This window comes from Engraulis encrasicolus, chromosome 20 (genome assembly GCF_034702125.1).
Source record: "Engraulis encrasicolus isolate BLACKSEA-1 chromosome 20, IST_EnEncr_1.0, whole genome shotgun sequence".
In the NCBI taxonomy this organism is placed as follows: Eukaryota; Metazoa; Chordata; class Actinopteri; order Clupeiformes; family Engraulidae; genus Engraulis; species Engraulis encrasicolus.
The window spans coordinates 14192753-14210237 of NC_085876.1; the positions used below are offsets into that span (position 1 = coordinate 14192753).

A 17485-nucleotide genomic window follows, 5' to 3' on the forward strand; every position below is an offset into this window, starting at 1 on the left:
TTGAAGTTTGAATGTATGACCTCCTTTATGACCTCTTCATCCTTCTTTACATTGAAGCAGTGACCCATTAAGTAATGCATATTATTTAACCCATTTTAGCCTAAGCCCTTTTTGGGAAAAGGTGCCCTCTGCCTATTAAAACCTAGCTCTAACATACCCATTTTTTAATAAAACAGCTCAAATCTCAAAAACAGAATGCAGTGAATGTCACTCCAGGATAGAATGGGTTAACTGATGAATCCTGGGGTCATCTGCGTTTCGGGACCCACAACATCATACCCCCTCACCCACATGTACGTTTTTTTTTCTTCCATATGATGACACATCGTAGAAGAGTAAAACAAAGGAAATCCATACTCTGCGCTTCTGCAATCCGGTGCAACCAGAGCAGGACTAAATCATAAATAGAAAGGCAAAATAATCTGGTGCCATACGAATGTCTATTTTCTGTAGTTTATTTTACAGAATCAGTGCCATCAGACTAACATTTCGACATGCGTCGTCATCAGAGTCCTTTAGGAAGATGCATGTCGAAATGATATAATGAACTACAGAAAATAGATATCCGTGTGGCACCAGATTCTTTTGCCTTTCTACATCGTAGGAGAGTCTTTGTCACTGGTCAACATTTGTCCATTATAGGTCATTTGGTCATCCTAACATCTTCACACTGCATGTCCAGTAGTTTGGAAAAGTCAGACCCTACCTGACCCAACATGTAGCGCAACTTATTGGTTCAGGCCATGGTCATCTCCTGCCTGGATTACTGCAACCCCCCATGGCAGGTCTACCTGCTTGGGCAATAAAACCAAGATGGTCCAGAAAGAATGTTTGGTATTTACTCAACCCAAAAGGACCCAATGTTACTCCTCTATTTGTTGAGTTACACTGACTACTGGTGGCTACCTGGATCACGCACAAGCAGAGGCGATTCTAGGGTCAGATGGGGCCCCAAGCGAAAATGCAAAAAAATGAGCATTTGAACCAAAATCGCCACTACTGTGGTAAAATGTGGCCTGTTGCTGCAACATGATCTCCAAAAATTCCATGCTCCTGGACACGAATGTTAAGGACACAAAATCCAGGAGCACAGATTTTGCCAAAATTACGTGCTCCTGGACACGGAACTATTTTCCGTGATGGACACACAGAAGTGCTCTCTCTATACTCCCACAGCTCTATGTTTCCACAGTCTTGTGTTTTCTCAGGATTTTTCTAATTTCAAATATTTTTCTAAAAAAAAAAACATTTCCTACTGACAGGTTAGGGTTAGGGACTGTTTGGGTCTGGGCACAGCTAGTTTTCTTTCATTCATTATATGAATTTGATAGCATAGCAACCAACTGGAAAAGGTATTTCTCAAAAATATGTCTTTAATGACAGGTTAAGGTTAGGGAATGTTTTGGTCAGGGCACAACTTAAATTGCTATAGCATTATTTTGTTTAGGATTAGCATTTGGTATGTATTTTCTAATGATAGAGTTACACAGTGCTGTGGTAATAGCCTATAGAAAGCACTTCCGTGTGCCCATCACGGAAAACAATTCCGTGTCCAGGAGCACAGAATTTTGGCAAAATCCGTGCTCCTGGACACGGGTTTTGTGTCCTTAACATCCGTGTCCAGGAGCACAGAATTTTTGGAGATCAGGCTGGTTATTCACTATCTAGGGGCTTAGGGGCCCCAAGCGGCTGCCTGCCTTGCCTGGTGGCAAGATGCACCTCTGCGCACAAGGCCTTGCTTGATCCTTGCCAACAAAACGTACCAAGGCTGTATTTTCCTGCCAAAAAGCTACTCCTCCAACACCAACCATCTAGCATTGCTGCCTGCTTCCTAAGCGATCCCCGTCAAGACTGTCCCAGCCACTCCCAGGCAAAACTAGTGCCTCTTTTCCACTACCGGTTTTCTGGTAGGCTCGACACAGCGCAGACTCGGCTGCCAATTTTTGCTTGACGATTGAGCTGTGTCGTGCCTATTAGAAAAGCAAAATGTGGCGGCCCAGTCACACTTAGTCGAGCTGTAGGCCTACCAGAAAACTGTCAATGGAAAAGAAACATAGGGTCGTCTCTCTCAACCTTCAAGCAAGTTTCTTTTGTGACTATTTACTGCACTGATGCCTGATCTGGCCCAGACCTGGGGTAGACAATTAGGCATGTAGTGTGGGCTTGTGTAATTTTTTAACCCTGTGCTAAAGTAGGCCTACTTAAAAAAAAACATAAACCCTACTTGGCATATGCACATATTATGCTGTATATTGCCTTTGCACGTTGTATCTGCAAGTGGTATTTGTTATGATTATGTCCTCGATTGTAAGCCGCTTTGAATAGGCATCTGCCAAATGCAATATTATGTAGCCTATATATTTCCACATAACCACATAACAGTAATATAGGTCTTTTTGTCCTTCACCAATCCTTGAGAACTTTACAGATCCAGTTGTGATCTTATATTCATGACTCTAATGAATTCACTGAATTTACCCATGATTGCTGACAATACTTGGAATTCCCACACGGAATGGCCTTAATTCAAGTTTGCTCACCTGAAGCCCACCTGTCGAATGGCAGCAACTGCACACAGTTTGGATATGGTCTGAATGAGAATTAGGAAAATGTTACATTTTAAATCTTTCCATGTTCATTATTGCTCTGTCAACACACAATAAGTTAGAATATTATATTATTTTAACAGATAAAGCACTCATCACATTTTTTTAAAGGATCCACAGGTTTGACGTGACCTCCATCCAGAGCTGTAGTGGGACCAATAAATAGTCTACAAATATGCAATTTTGTGCCCACTCTAACAGCCAATAAACATTAAAAATAAAAAAAGCATTGGCCTCTGAGGACTTGTGGGCTCAGCATTTATACAGTAATCTGGTCATGTATGCCGGATTACCAGTCCAGGCCTGTTTCCATTTCTTCATGAAGCAAAGAAGTTGAAGAAGCAGTTGGCCACCTGAAAGGTCAAGCTGGCATTCAGAATACTGTTACGTAAGAGGGCTGTTAAGTAGTTATGCTAATGTATATGGCAACAGAAGTCTCGTTCTGCAGATCAGTAACATGACTAACACGCACAGACAGACACCATTTTTCAAAGTCAAGAGTGCTTGGTAGTACGAGTAATGGTCAATTTTCGAGAATTCCACGTTATTCCAAACTCAAGCATCCTTCAGAATTCTGTTTTTCAGAATTCTTCAGAAGTCTCACACACCTGTAGAGTTTCAATGTTGCTGCATCCTTGCCCTTACTAAATACACCGAATTCTTCACATTTCTAAGCTTTTTATTACGGCAGTGAGAAAGCCATGCATGTTTAAATATAATATTTATGGTATGTTGTTATCGAGTTGTATGTTGTTTAGTATACAGTAACTCAACACAACTTGGTCTTTGTTTGTGGTCATTATGTGTGTGTAGCTTTTCAGAGCTAGAGGCAATTTGTGTACTATTATGAATTGGTGACAACGTTTTGCTGTTATCAACTTGCACCGCAACAGAAATACTGCCAATCAATCGCGTTTACAATCAAGTCCAAGCCTGTTCCATTCCTTATTGTTAAAAGGCTTGTGAGGCTTTGAGCCTTGTCTTGCGAATGTGCGACTTCAAGGATGTGGCACTACCAATGGAATCACACTTCACTTTGAGAAACAGTAGGCTAACTGATTGATTTCATCCCATATGGATGTTGTAAACCCTGTTGTTGCCCTCTTCCGGGCCCGCCACCAGGAGGAGACAAACAGGTAATTTGTCCTGGGCCCAGAGAGAGACTCGTTCCATAATTGTAAATATTGAGAGAGCGGCTCTTTCAGTTGGCTTTGTCCTGAGCCCGGCAAAAGCTGTCAGTGGCCCTGCCCTCTTCACAGCTCAACATAGTTTCGTATCAATTACACGTAATATTATACGCATTTCAAGACATGCTGAGCTATTATAACTAGGACTGAACTGAATTGTTGCAGTTGCTGAATTGTCATTAAAGGACAGTGAGGTTTTTTGTTGTTGTTTTTTTCTCTCTCTTCTGGATCACCACACCAGATATGTGTAGGCCTACAGGAGGCATGCCCAGGCAGGCTCCACACAGGGAATAATAACCATGGGAAAAAAGTTGGGCGTGGAAAACTCCTGACCTTTATTTCTGTAATGGGGTTTATGCGATGCTCAGACCTGCATAATAAGTTTGCCGGGAATTGACAGATAAACTGCCAAACCAAGTCATCACCGAAGAAGTTGTTCTGACACACATGTTTGGTTACGGCTGAAATGAGACAAATTACAGATAAAATCAGTTTAAATTGAACATGCTACAATGTTTTATGTCATACCTCATCAATCATGTAGGCTAGCCCAGGCCCCACAAGGGTTAAGTTACAACTGAAGCAGGCAGGCTCATTGGCACAGGTGTCCAACCAAGGAAACTGTCCTTCTTCTCTTCTTCTTCTTCTTCTTCTTCTTCTTCTTCTTCTTCTTCTTCTTCTTCCTCTTCTTCTTCTTAATCATCTCCTTGAACCTCAGGGTGGGTTAGGGTGAGATTTAACACTTAAAGTGTATAGGCTGAAAAAATAAAGAGGTTTGATTGTATAATACGAGTAATTTGAGTTTGAATAATCATGACCATTGAATTTGCTACCATCACAAATATGGTTTTAATTTTGCCTAATTGTGAAAAGTAGGCCTATATTAAGTCGTCGGAAGAGATTCGGGACACATTTTCCACTTTTCCTGCTTACACGTTGCGTCTGTTCCAGTAAACAGACAGCGCGAGGCTGACATTTGCGCAATATGCTCCCCAAGTCAAGCTCAACCAATCCGGCATCTGCCCAAAGTTTATCCCTCCCCCGCCAACCCCTGCATTATTTGTGAAGATAAATGGGGGAGCAGAATCGTTGCTATCCACACAAACTTCTTCGTCTGACACTTCAGAGTGAATTGGGCGAGCTATGGCAGCGGACAATGGCACGACGTTTTCAGAAGGGATGTACTCGAAACTTATCGACTCGGACAATCACTATGATGAGCTCCACACGACAGATGTGCGTGAACCACATGTTGGTAAGTTCAGCCCTTGTGGCAATGGTGCAGCTTACTTTAGTCATATTTGACACCGCAATTGTAATAGTTTTACTCTGCAAGTTAGACGTGCATGTTTGCATTTCGTCTCCAGGCTGCATGAATTGGTTTATTCTGTCTTTTATTGAATCCGTGTTTTTTATATAATTGTCCGTGCCTTTTACGTTGTTTTGCAGTTTATGCATGGGTGTTCTGTGATTTGAGTCCAAGTCAGACTGTTTACATCAGCTCGTTTTGAAAAACAAAAACCTGTTGTAGGCTACTTAGTTAGTGTCCTCCAACATTATGGACACGACAATGCAAAAAATAAAATAAATGTAGTTATTTAGGTCTTTACTGGATTGGGATTGTGTTAGTTCATGACAGGTCGACCTTCATACTAGGCTATTGCAATGTTTTTTTTTATTTAGATAATAAGACTTAGCGTGGATTATTAATTTTAAGACAATTCATTGAACATAACTTGTGCTAACACATTGTGTGTGTGTGTGTGTGTGTGCCTGTCTGTGTCTGTGTGTGTGTGTGTGTGTGTGTGTGTGTGTGTGTGTGTGTGTGTGTGTGTGTCTGTCTGTCTGTCTGTCTGTCTGTCTGTGTGTCTGTCTGTCTGTCTGTCTGTCTGTCTGTCTGTCTGTCTGTCTGTCTGTCTGTGTGTGTGTGTGTGTGTGTGTGTGTGTGTCTGTGTCTGTGTCTGTGTCTGTGTCTGTGTGTGTGTGTGTGTGTGTTCAGTTCATATCTCTCCAGTACGAGGTAACTCCAGGCAGCCCTTCAAACTGGCCACAGCATGTCTGGCTGGTCTCTGCGTGATCCTGCTTCTGGCGCTTGTGGTTGTAAGCTCACAACGTAAGTTTTGAAAAGTCGCTACTATCCCTCCTTGTAACTTTCACTCTCATCAACTCTCCTCACATTATTACAGACCCTACCCAATGGTCTCTGTGTCAACTAAACTGAATAAACAAACAAAAAACTAAGCTAAACCTCACCCACGCATTGCTCAAACAGAGGTGGGTAGCCTCTTACTGCAGATATAGGGTCACCGGTGGGCTCATTCACTATTGGCTGAAAATACTCAACTACATCATAACAACGTTGCTATGACATTACAGAGAGCAGAGAGAACAGATTATGACAATGCCATTACTATGTTGGTGGCAGTAAGGTTATAACATAGGCTCTGCGCTAAGGGGTTAATTATTTTGCCTCAATGACCATATTTGGTTAGAGTACTGACCGAAGGGCCAAATAGGTCGTAAACAACTTGCCTGCCTTCTGTATTATGAAATACTGTACGCTTAGGACTCGTTGGCTATTTCATTCATTCATTTCATCATAATGAAATGTATTTAGATGAATACCGAAGCCTACTGTATGGACTTCAGTAACACTTTGTTGGCCCTAGAGCTTTGTATGGAAGTATCACTTTTGATGTCCCCTGCCTCTACCCAGCCAGAGTTTGTCCTGCTCTGCTCTAAATTCTGTTGCATTGGCATGTCAGTTTGCCTTATGCATTGCATTGCACAATGAAAGCGGAGGCCATTTGAAGAGACACATTTCTCATAGTTCATGAAGTCAATAACAGTACAACAGGTTTTTTTTCCAGTCTTTTTTGAACAACTTACTACACACCAATCCACCTGTGGAATGCTTTGCTGTTTGCAATTTTTTTTTAACTTTAGAAGGCCTAATACATTACAACTAAGTTGTAAGATAAGATAAGATAAAGCATTAATGTCTGTAACACATGAAACAGAAAATTGTCTTTGGTGTGGCTCACTCTCACAGACATTAGACAATACTTGACAAAACAGGACAGGACATAACAAGACAAGACAATAAATGTATGTTGAGGTTGGTCATTGTTCATCTATAACAAACACTTATAATAGGGATCTCTTCTTTCAAAGGAAACATGTGATGCTCAATGAGATCGTGTAGTTCTGAGTCATCTGAAACCCTCTTTATATTATATTGTAATGTATTGTTGCCATGTAGCCTATGGGTATTAATTTAAGCATTTGGCGCAGACCCACGTTTGCATGTCCCACGTTTGCGTGACCCCTTGTGTGAAGTAGCTAGACAGCCTGCGGTGCATGTGGTGCACAGCAAGGCCTTTGATCATCAGCATATCGACACATTGGTTAAGAGTTACGGTAGTACTAGTACTTAGTACTGCCCCAACCCCACGCCCCTAAAAACACACACGCACACACGCGCGTACATGCACACACACACACAGATTCAAATTTGCTTTATAAGCATGCTTGTATGCACAGTATTGCATAATAGAGCTTCAGACCTCTCTCTCTGTCTCTTTCACTCTTTCTCTCTCTCTCTCTCTCTCTCTCGTTCTCTCCATCCGCAAAACAACTTCCCAAAATGCACGTTTTCCACTGTTTACACATGTGTTCAAGACACAGCTTGTGAGTCACTGATGTAACCCAGACTGTTGGAAGCTGCAGTGTAAATTTGGCCCTGCTGCTGTTTGAATTCCCCCACTTCGGCAAACAGGTCATCTGCCGTGCTGCCTGATAACAGCACTTTGCTCCGCTGCTCAAGCGTGCAGTGCAGTGCAGTCCCAAAATGTTGGCTGTCATGTTGCACAGCGGGGCAGCAGCTAAGGGGTCTGGGGGTGGATCAGGAGAATTCAGGGGGGGTGTTCGGCCGTCGAGATGGGCTCCTTCCCATCATGAGAGGAGATACCAATACTACCCTGCAAAGGCAAAGTGCCATAACTACGCCAACTTTGAAATGGAGAAAAATGCCTCTAAAGCTTAGTAGTAGGCTGTAGTTACTGCACATTTGGCATGGCGATACCTCTAAAACAGGGACACATTTGGACCATAAAGCTTAGTCACAAGATAAAAGAGTGTGTGATGAAGCCCATTTTCAGTCTAACTCAATTTTGACAAGTTGTTACTGCACTTTGATTTGTAGAGCAGAATCGCCTGTTAACATAGCTCAAATCCATACCCAATTAATACTGTACACAGGATAAAGAGTAAGACTTCAAAAACCATTGTTCATCCACAAGTTAGACCCACTGTCAAAACCCCAATCTAAATAGGCTACCAAATTAAGGGGCATGCCTTTTACTCAGATTCCCAGAGTCAGAGGATGGAATTGTTGTAATTCCTTAAAACCTAACTCGGCCCTATACCCTTGGGAGGTGGAAGGGTTATTCTGTTGAGATCGAGATGAGCAGCCCGTATGGTACGGTGTTAACATAGCCCAATGTGAACTCTAACTGCTCCTGTAGTGCCTTGTAATGGCTCACTAGCTCAGCTCAATGGGAGGCTCACATTGACACGACAAGGGGGCCCGGAACTTCATAAGGGCTCCCAGAGGTCTATTTGGATAAGGTTGGGGTGCGTTCCCAAAATAGCTTTTTGTCAGTGGGACCTGCAGTTCATAGCTGTACCTCTGACCTTGCACAGCAACTTGGGCTTTTGTTTGTGAATATAATACATGGTAAAAATCTACATTTTGAGCGGGATTTTGAGCATTATTTGAGCTGGATACTTAAAAGTATGCACAGAGACACCTGCACCTCTTCAATCCCCAAGTCCACGTTTCCTTTCCTGTAGCTAGCCAATAAGTGATGCATGTGTGTGGTGCCACCACCTCTTTCTTCTATATCTTGTAGTTTAGTATGTCGAAGAGGCTCTGAGATGGCCCGGATCTTCCACTCCAAACTCCAAAACTCTGTTAACGTGTAATCAAAAGGCCCAAAAATATATCTGTAAACATGGTCTAATATATATACATGTATATATATATATAATATATTTCTTTTTCAAAAATATTTCATAGGGCTTTTTGCCTTTCATTTTGACAGGACAGTGGAGGAGAGACAGGAAACGAGTGGTGAGAGAGAGACGCAAATGACGCGGGCTGGAATCAAACCAGGGTCGCCGGCGTAGTAACCCAATGCCCTACGTTAGGCCACGGCAGGACCATATCTAATATATCTCTAATACATTTTCCTGCCTCTTTCTTTTATATTCTGTAGGTCGAGCAGCCTCAGAGGTGGCCTCAGACCCTGCACAAAGCCAACGGCAAGCCAATCCCATGAACATCACGGAGCTGACCGAGAAAATCAAAACCCTGGAACAGGAAAAGACGACACTAGAGCAGAACAAGAACACATTGGAAGAGGACAAGAAAACACTGTTAGAGGAACAGGCCACACTGGAGCAGAGCAAGATCGCACTGGAAGAGGACAAAATGACACTGTATGCAGAGAAGAAGGTACTGGAGGAGGGGAGAAAGACACTGGAAGAAGAGAAGAAGAGACTGGAGGCAGAGAACAGTGCCCTGCAAGAAAAGATCAAAGATTTCGGTAAGAACTTTGTAATATTTCATTTTGTTCTTGTTGTTTGTTATTCTTGTATGATAGTGTGAATCTAACCAAGGTCATGCTGGGGTGTGTTTCTTGATCATTAGTCGTTGCTAACTAAGCTGCTTGTTGGCATCCGTTACCTGAACGTTTGGCAACTAGTGCCAATGTCCTCAGGGAGGTTTTCTCTGAAAGAGGCACACCTTGAAAGTCGTTTTGCCTGCAGATGTGGCATTTTCTATTTCCATTCCTAATTCTGTTTCTGAAGAACTAAACAGCGCAACACTGTGGCAATTACGAAACGATAGTTTTGTCTTTCTAGCATTATTGGCACACTTGCGTCTAAGTGTATCTCATCAGGCTTTTGTTCTATGAATCATGAGGGAAATTGTAAGGACATTTTGCATTGTCAGTGCATGTATGGGTTCGTGCATGCATGCGTGGGTGCGTCTAAATGAAACAGACTCTTTTTGATCATGCTATGACACCTGGTGCAACTTAGCACTAGTTCCGCTAGCCTCCCTCCTCAGTCCTCAAACTGGAGCAGAGGTTAGCTAACGCTGCTCAACCCCCTGATGTTAGGAGCCATCTCTCTCCCTCTCTCTCTCTCTCTCTCTCTCTCTCTCTCTCTGTCTCTCTCTCTCTCTCCGTCTCTCTCTCTGTCTCTCTCTCTCTTCCAAGAACACTTGAATGATTTGCAGATGTCAGTGACTAACATGGAAAACAGAGAAATCATTTCAATCAAAATGATTGTTGTTTGCAATACAAGGACGACATTGTAGTGTGTATGTGTTTGTGTGTGTGTGCGTACGTGCGTGCATGTGTGAGTGTGAAACATACAGTACGGTTTATTGCTTCCTATATCTATTGCTGTGTTTTTGAATGAATGAAAGAAAACCATGAACTGATCTGATAAAAATAGACAATGATGAGACAATGAATAGACAACTAAGTCCTTTATGAAAGGAAAGGAAATTTGAATTCTTGGGAAATGAAGAGAGTTCCTGTGTGCACCCAAGTGTGGCTTGTCTTCCCGTGGAGCACATTGGGGAACAGGGGGGGGTTGAGGGGGTGTAATTAATTCCTTCCAGAACTCTCTAAAAGTAAACGGCCAAGTTCATTGGCAAAGACAAAACAAGGAAACAGGTCTCTGGCTCAACTTAATCAGCATTTACCCAAATGTCCGCCCACTGAAATCCTAACTATGTAAACAAAGAGTGTGTTTGTGAAAATGGGTGAAGGCAGTGTGTTGAACAGGGTGATTCTGCTTTGCAGCGTACTAGCAAGACACGGCAATCCAATGTGTTTTCTTTTCTCTCTCTTCCATTCTCTCTCTCTCTCTCTCTCTCTCTCTCTCTCTCTCTCTCTCTCTCTCTCTCTCTCTCTCTTTCTCCCTCTCTCTCTTTCTCTCTCTCATTCTCACTGTAGTATGACATTACAGTAAAGCTGCCGTTTTCTGCTCACACTCGTTGACGCTCATGCTGATAGTTGTTGTTATTTCATTGCTCCTCTTCACCAGAGGACGCCTTCGGCCCACTCACCACGGTGGCCCCAGCGCCCCCGACCCCAAAGGCGGTCGAGGACACCGAGTGCCCCGACGGCTGGCACCGCTTCATCGACAGCTGTTACTACATCTCCGAGGACACGCGAGACTGGCCGGACAGCCAGCGGTACTGCCAGAGGAAAGGTGGGCACCTGGCCATCATCCACACCGCGGAAGAGCAGGTATGCCATGTGTTTGTTTGTTGATAGATTTTAGCCAGGCTATTTCTCTTCACTTGCACACTGCACTTTGTCCGAACGTTGACTTTCAATGCGAGACACCTATCAAGCTTCTTAGTGTGTGGAAAGAGGTTTTGGAAATACCATGAATGAAGCTTAAAGGTGCACTGTGTAGGACGGTGGCCAGGGTAGGTATTGCAAGCTGCTCATTGAAACTGTGCTGTATTGCCAAATTAGATCTTTTCATGAATATTTCCTAAATAATAAGCAACTATTTATTAGTATGACCAAATGACACTACATTTTGCAGCTAAGAAATAGGCCTATCTATTTCTGGACATTCAAAATGGCAGACACAGAGAAGATTCACCTTTTCATGTATGGAAAATGCAACTTTCCCAGTCATAATGTATTTGAATGAATTTGATGGTGTTGGTAAGTATTTGTGAAAAGGGCAACATTTGTGGATGGGCAGCATGAAATTCTGGAAAGAAACTGCCGAAAATATTACACAGTGCACCTTTAATTTCTGCATTTTTTGCACGGACCCTTCATGATTATCTACTGCACCAGTGTTAGGCAAGTTACTCAAAAACTGTAATACATTACTGATTACATGTTACTGTCTTTTCAAAATAATCCCTTACACTACACTATTACTATATTTAAAAAGTAAGGCATTACACTACTTTTGCATTACTTTTGTTACTTTCGCCAAAAGAACTGTGGGCCTAAATATGGATCTGGTCATTTATTTCAGTGTAAATCAAGCTAATGAGTCATGACTTTTTCACCTCCCATCCAGGAGGTGTTTTTGGCAGCATGCAGACTAAAAACTACCAGGTTCAGGAATAGCTTTTTTCTGACCCACCACACTGAATACCACTAAAAGCTATGTCATTGTAATGTAATTGTGACTTAAGTTATTTAGCATTGTAACTAGGTAAATATTACAGATGTTTGCCCTGTAATGCCTTACATTACTGAATTACAGCAAAAAGTAATGCATTACAGTAATTAATTACTTTGTAATGCATTACTGCCCGACACTGTACAGCATGTAGCCACAGCACTGCTGTTTCTTTGCATCTAGCTTATAGAGGTCATATTTGGGAGTTATTATTAATCATTCTGAAAATGCTTTCTTGCATCTGAACCCGCAATGATATTTCTCTGCAGCTCTGATATGTCTTTGTGTCTGGCTTGTAGACGTTTATCTGGGAGCGGCTGAGGCGTGGCCATTGGAGAGCCTACTGGTTTGGCATCACAGATGAGAAACTGGAGGGGAAGTGGCACTGGGTGGACGGCACCGAACTGGTCGGAGGGTAAGTGAGGACACAGGAGCACACTGCAACGCGCAGACACACACGCACGCACACACACACACACACACACACACACACACACACACACACACACACACATGCACACACACACACACACACACACACACACACACACACACACACACACACACACACACACACACACACACACACACACACACACACACACACACACACACACACACACACACACATTATTTTGATTTTTAGAAATGTATTTCAAGGCCCACTTGGAATACTTGCAAGACCCATCAGGCCCCGGCCCACAGGTTGACAGTCACTGGTACAATACATGCACATAAGGATATTACCTCCAAGTCTTCCTTTTCATGCCAGTGGTCTTGCTGTTCTAATGTGTATTTAGTGTTCCTAATATTGAATTGCATAACCTCTTATTATGTTCCCTCTTTGTCTGTTTTTGCACCTCAAACTCACACTCACTTCCCCTTCTTGTTGTCCCGTGTTCCTCAAATAAGGACAATGCTGTCTCAATGCTGTCTCAATGCACATGCTTGCTCATCATTTCTTTTTGTTTGTCTTGCCGCCATCAGCATTATAGTTTCAGTTGTGCATGGGGTGATTGGATTCTAGAGTAAATCAAACATATACTGTTAATGCAAAGGCTAATTAAAAGAGACAAGTGACAGCACTCAGATTTTGAGTTATTTATTTGCCCACAATGTTGACATTAGATGATGAAGATGATGTTCAGCCCCAAACGTTCAAAAGAGTGCTGTCCTCTGGATAGTTTCAGCAGGGAAGGGAACGTTTCAGGCAGTCAGAAATAGTGTGTAAAAAAGTAGTGTAAAACAACAGTGCCAATCAAATGTTGATATCCTGAGGAAAACAAAATTGAGAGCCTCTGTGAAGCAAAGTTCTTTTACTTGTACATTCTTGTACAACATACATATTCAATAGTCAGTGAAAAGACTTTACTGCCCTAGTACTACACTACTGTGGCATAACACAGTGCATTTAGTGATGCATTACAACTTGCCATTCCGGTAACATCAAAAACATAAGCCTTGTGTCAATAGATTAACAGTCAAGATGACATCATTTTTCATTAACCCCTTTTAGCTTGATGACTCATATGTTGTTTGACCTTTGGTGCCTCAGGAGCTACCAGCCTGATCTCCAAAAATTCTGTGCTCCTGGACACGGATGTTAAGGACACGAGATCCGTGTCCAGGAGCACGGATTTTGCCAAAATTCCGTGCTCCTGGACACGGAATTGTTTTCCGTGCTCCTGGACACGGAATTGTTTTCCGTGATGGGCACACGGAAGTGCTTTCTATAGGCTATTACCACAGCACTGTGTAACTCTATCATTAGAAAATACATACCAAATGCTAATCCTAAACAACATAATGGTATAGCAATTTAAGTTGTGCCCTGACCAAAACATTCCCTAACCTTAACCTGTCATTAAAGACATATTTTTGAGAAATACCTTTTCCAGTTGGTTGCTAGGCTATCAAATTCATATAATGAATGAAAGAAAACTAGCTGTGCCCAGACCAAAACAATCCCTAACCCTAACCTGTCAGTAAGAAATGTTTTTTTTTTTTTAGAAAAAGTATTTAAAATTAGAAAAATCCTGAGGAAAACACAAGACTGTGGAAACATAGAGCTATGGGAGTATACCTAGAGAGAGCACTTCCGTGCGTATATCACGGAAAATAATTCTGTGTCCAGGAGCACGGAATTTTGGCAAAATCTGTGCTCCTGGACACGGATTTCGTGTCCTTAAAGGGACAGTTTGGTCAATTTCAACATGCAGTTGTAATGCTCACACTACCCTGGACTTGTCAGTGCCTGAGATTTTTTTTCTTCTTCTTCAGCCGTTTCCGAGATGCTGGTCATTGTAATGGGGGCAGCTCTTTGTTTACATTTCAAAAAAACATTTTTATTTATTCCCAAAAACATCCAAAAGGTTATAAAACATCAGCAGACAACTAGCAAACAGCAGTACCTTTTGGGAAAATATTTGGAGTTGGCCTATGTTTCATTTAAAAAAAAATGTAAACAAACGCTGCCCCCATTAGAATTGCTCATATCTCGGAAAGGGCTGAGCCACAAAATGTGGCATCACCAGGTACTGACAAGTCAAGGGTAGCGTGAGCAATACAACTGCATGTTGAAATTGACCAAACTGTCCCTTTAACATCCGTGTCCAGGAGCACGGAATTTTTGGAGATCATGTTGCAGCTACATATACGCTGCATTCAGGCTCTTGAGATTTTAGCTTTTTATTTCAAATGTGGGTATGTTACAGCTGAATGAACACATTCTAATGCAAGACGAGGGTCTTGGGGTTTAAATGCAACTTATCTCATTTTTTATGCACATCAGAGGCTGAGATATTTAGGTTTTTTATAGGCTGAGGGCAACTATCCCAACAAGGGCTTAGGCATTCAGCAGGCGTTTTTTTGCAGGTGCTTTAGGCATCAATGGGTTGATATGAACATCGCCTACTTTACAATGTTGGGAAGCAACATGACAGCAGCATACATGTCAGCAAAACGTCAGTGGAACAGCCTTGTATCAGCTTTTCTCTCATGCTATCTTTTTTCCCCTTCCATGTCAGGTTTTGGGAGGACGGGGAGCCCAATAATCACATCAATGAGGACTGTGGCTACATTGTGAAGACAGAGGTGTTAAGTCGCATCCCAACCAAAAGCTGGTACGACGCGCCCTGCGACATGCACTGGCGCTTCGTCTGCGAGAAGGAGCTCACCACGACTACACAGTAGAGGACCATAATGCACAAACGCAGGGGTGCATTTCTGGAAAGCGTAGTTGCTAACTGTCTTAGCTACTTTGTTGGTTGCAATGCAATTTCCCATTGGCAACTACCAAAGTTGCTAACTGCTAACAACTACGCTTTCCAGAAATGCACCCCAGTTTTGCTGTTAATTCAACACTTTATAAGTATTGAATTAACACTGCAAAGTGTTACTGCGTAGCTGGATCACCACGTACTTCGGACTCGTGTAGTCATCATTGTGACCGACAGGGACATAAAACATGAGATGAGAAGACAGAGATGGACATATATTTATGTTTGGAGGAGTGCCATACATGCATTACAGAAGACGTGTTTTCATTGAAAATAAAAGTCGTTAACATTGAGTCTGCTGTGGCTCAGACGGTAGGGCACTGCACTCTCACGCCAGGGATTCGGGTTCGATTCCGACCCGAGGTAACTTCCTGATCCTCCCCCATCTCTCTCTCCCACTCACTACCTGTCACCATCGCAAACTATCCTGTCAAATAAAGGTATAAAACCCTCCAAGAAAAACATTGACATCACGATTTTGATTTTACAAGTAGTACAAGAAGTAATAACTCTCTTACATAAAAAAAATCGCCACAGATTCACTGTCAGAGGACATAGCCTTATCAAAAATCCTGTGCATGTGATTAGCGAAAGCACATTGCATCCTCACATTTGTAATGGCGTGACTCCTCCATGTAAGCCATTGGTGTCCAAAACAACTGTCGCTTTTGGCTTCTTTTTCTCCCTCTGTTCTCTCAGGGTGCCATCTCTGGGTGCTCTTGTTATACACACACACACACACACGCACGCACGCACGCAAGTGCACGCACACAAACACACACACAAACACACACACACACGTACGCACGCACGCACGCACACACACACACATGTTCACGCACACACACACACACACATACACACGTACGCACAAACACACACACACACACGTACGCACGCACGCACGAATGCATGCACACACATACACACACACACACACACACACACACACAGTTAAGACAGTTTAGAGAGCTCTGCCACTAAAAAACACTCACAACTAGGGGTCGACCGATACAGGTTTTTTAATGGCCGATGCGATACCGATTTTTTTCCATCACCCATGGCCGATTCCGATACCCGATATTCCGATATGGGTTTTAAAAAAAGTTAAAAAAAATGAAAAATATTCCAGGTCTCAAGTTAAAAAAAAACAATCCTTTAACATTATCAAATTGAGGTAGAACTTGTAACATGTAAACACCCACTCTAACAATCAAGTAATGTCTAACAATCAAGTAATAAAAACAATTAAGTGTCTTGGTGCTTTTAAAAAAAAACAGAATTACATAAAATAATAAATATTGCGTATCGACCAAAACCACACGCGTATCGGCCGATACCGATATACTTAAAATATGCAAATATCGGCCCGATACCAATACAGATATATATATCGGTCTATCCTTACTCACAACAACCGATTCTGACTCACTCTCCTCATCTCTGCCTCCTGCCCCATTTCCCCCTGCATACTATGTATCTCCAACACAGATATTATGGAAAATGCATACAATTTGTACATAACCTGTACATAGTTTTCTTTATTGCTGTTATTGTTTTGACATCTCTGCGTTTGATCAAGGGATGTTTTGTTTTAAAATTCCTATTGATTTATTTCAATGGAGAAGTTAAAAAGCAGAACTGCGGACAGGCAAAGAGTACCGTTGTCTGCAATGGGAATAAATGTTTACCTGCTGTATGAATGAATCATCTTGTAAATAAAACAAATTATGCACTCTAACACTGTGATCCAGGTTTTTTTCCATTTAGCCTTTCTGTAAAGACTGTAAAACATATATAATCGGATGCAAAACATACTCAGTGTTTCAGAATTTCAGAAATCTATTGAAATTAATTTTAGATAATATTAGGCTACCCATCGTAAATGGTCCATTTGAATAGCATTATCAGTACAACAATTCAAGGGCATATGTCCTCTTCATATATCTTTATATTTACATAGCAGCAGAAGTGTAGACAAACGTTTCGGCTGTTGCCTTCGTCAGAGACACTGACGAAGGCAACAGCCGAAACGTTTGTCTACACTTCTGCTGCTATGTAAATAAAAAAGAAGAAAAGAAGAACCCGAGTGCGATCCACTTTTTCACCTTCAAGGTTATTCAACTGGAGACGCACCACACGGAAGAGCGCGGTGTATTAACTACTACCTCTTCAT

At 42.1% G+C, this 17485-nt stretch overlaps 1 protein-coding gene across 1 annotated transcript; it reads left to right on the plus strand.

Annotated features, from left to right (window-relative positions):
- The first annotated feature begins 4870 nt into the window (after positions 1 to 4870).
- On the plus strand, positions 4871 to 15771 carry zgc:174904 (uncharacterized protein LOC564690 homolog). The gene is made up of 6 exons (XM_063185469.1): positions 4871 to 5048; positions 5793 to 5906; positions 9073 to 9402; positions 10919 to 11124; positions 12331 to 12446; positions 15058 to 15771. The coding sequence occupies exons 1-6, from the start codon at positions 4937 to 4939 to the stop codon at positions 15221 to 15223; spliced, it is 1044 nt and encodes a 347-aa protein (XP_063041539.1). The 5' UTR covers positions 4871 to 4936; the 3' UTR covers positions 15224 to 15771.
- Positions 15772 to 17485: the final 1714 nt, after the last annotated feature.

Bases quoted from the DNA above. Each gene is read 5' to 3' on its own strand.
- zgc:174904 (XM_063185469.1), top strand. From the start codon at position 4,937: ATGGCAGCGGACAATGGCACGACGTTTTCAGAAGGGATGTACTCGAAA. The intron at 9,403-10,918 runs GTAAGAACTTTG...CCTCTTCACCAG, and splicing joins AGAAAAGATCAAAGATTTCG to AGGACGCCTTCGGCCCACTC. The intron at 11,125-12,330 runs GTATGCCATGTG...TCTGGCTTGTAG, and splicing joins TCCACACCGCGGAAGAGCAG to ACGTTTATCTGGGAGCGGCT.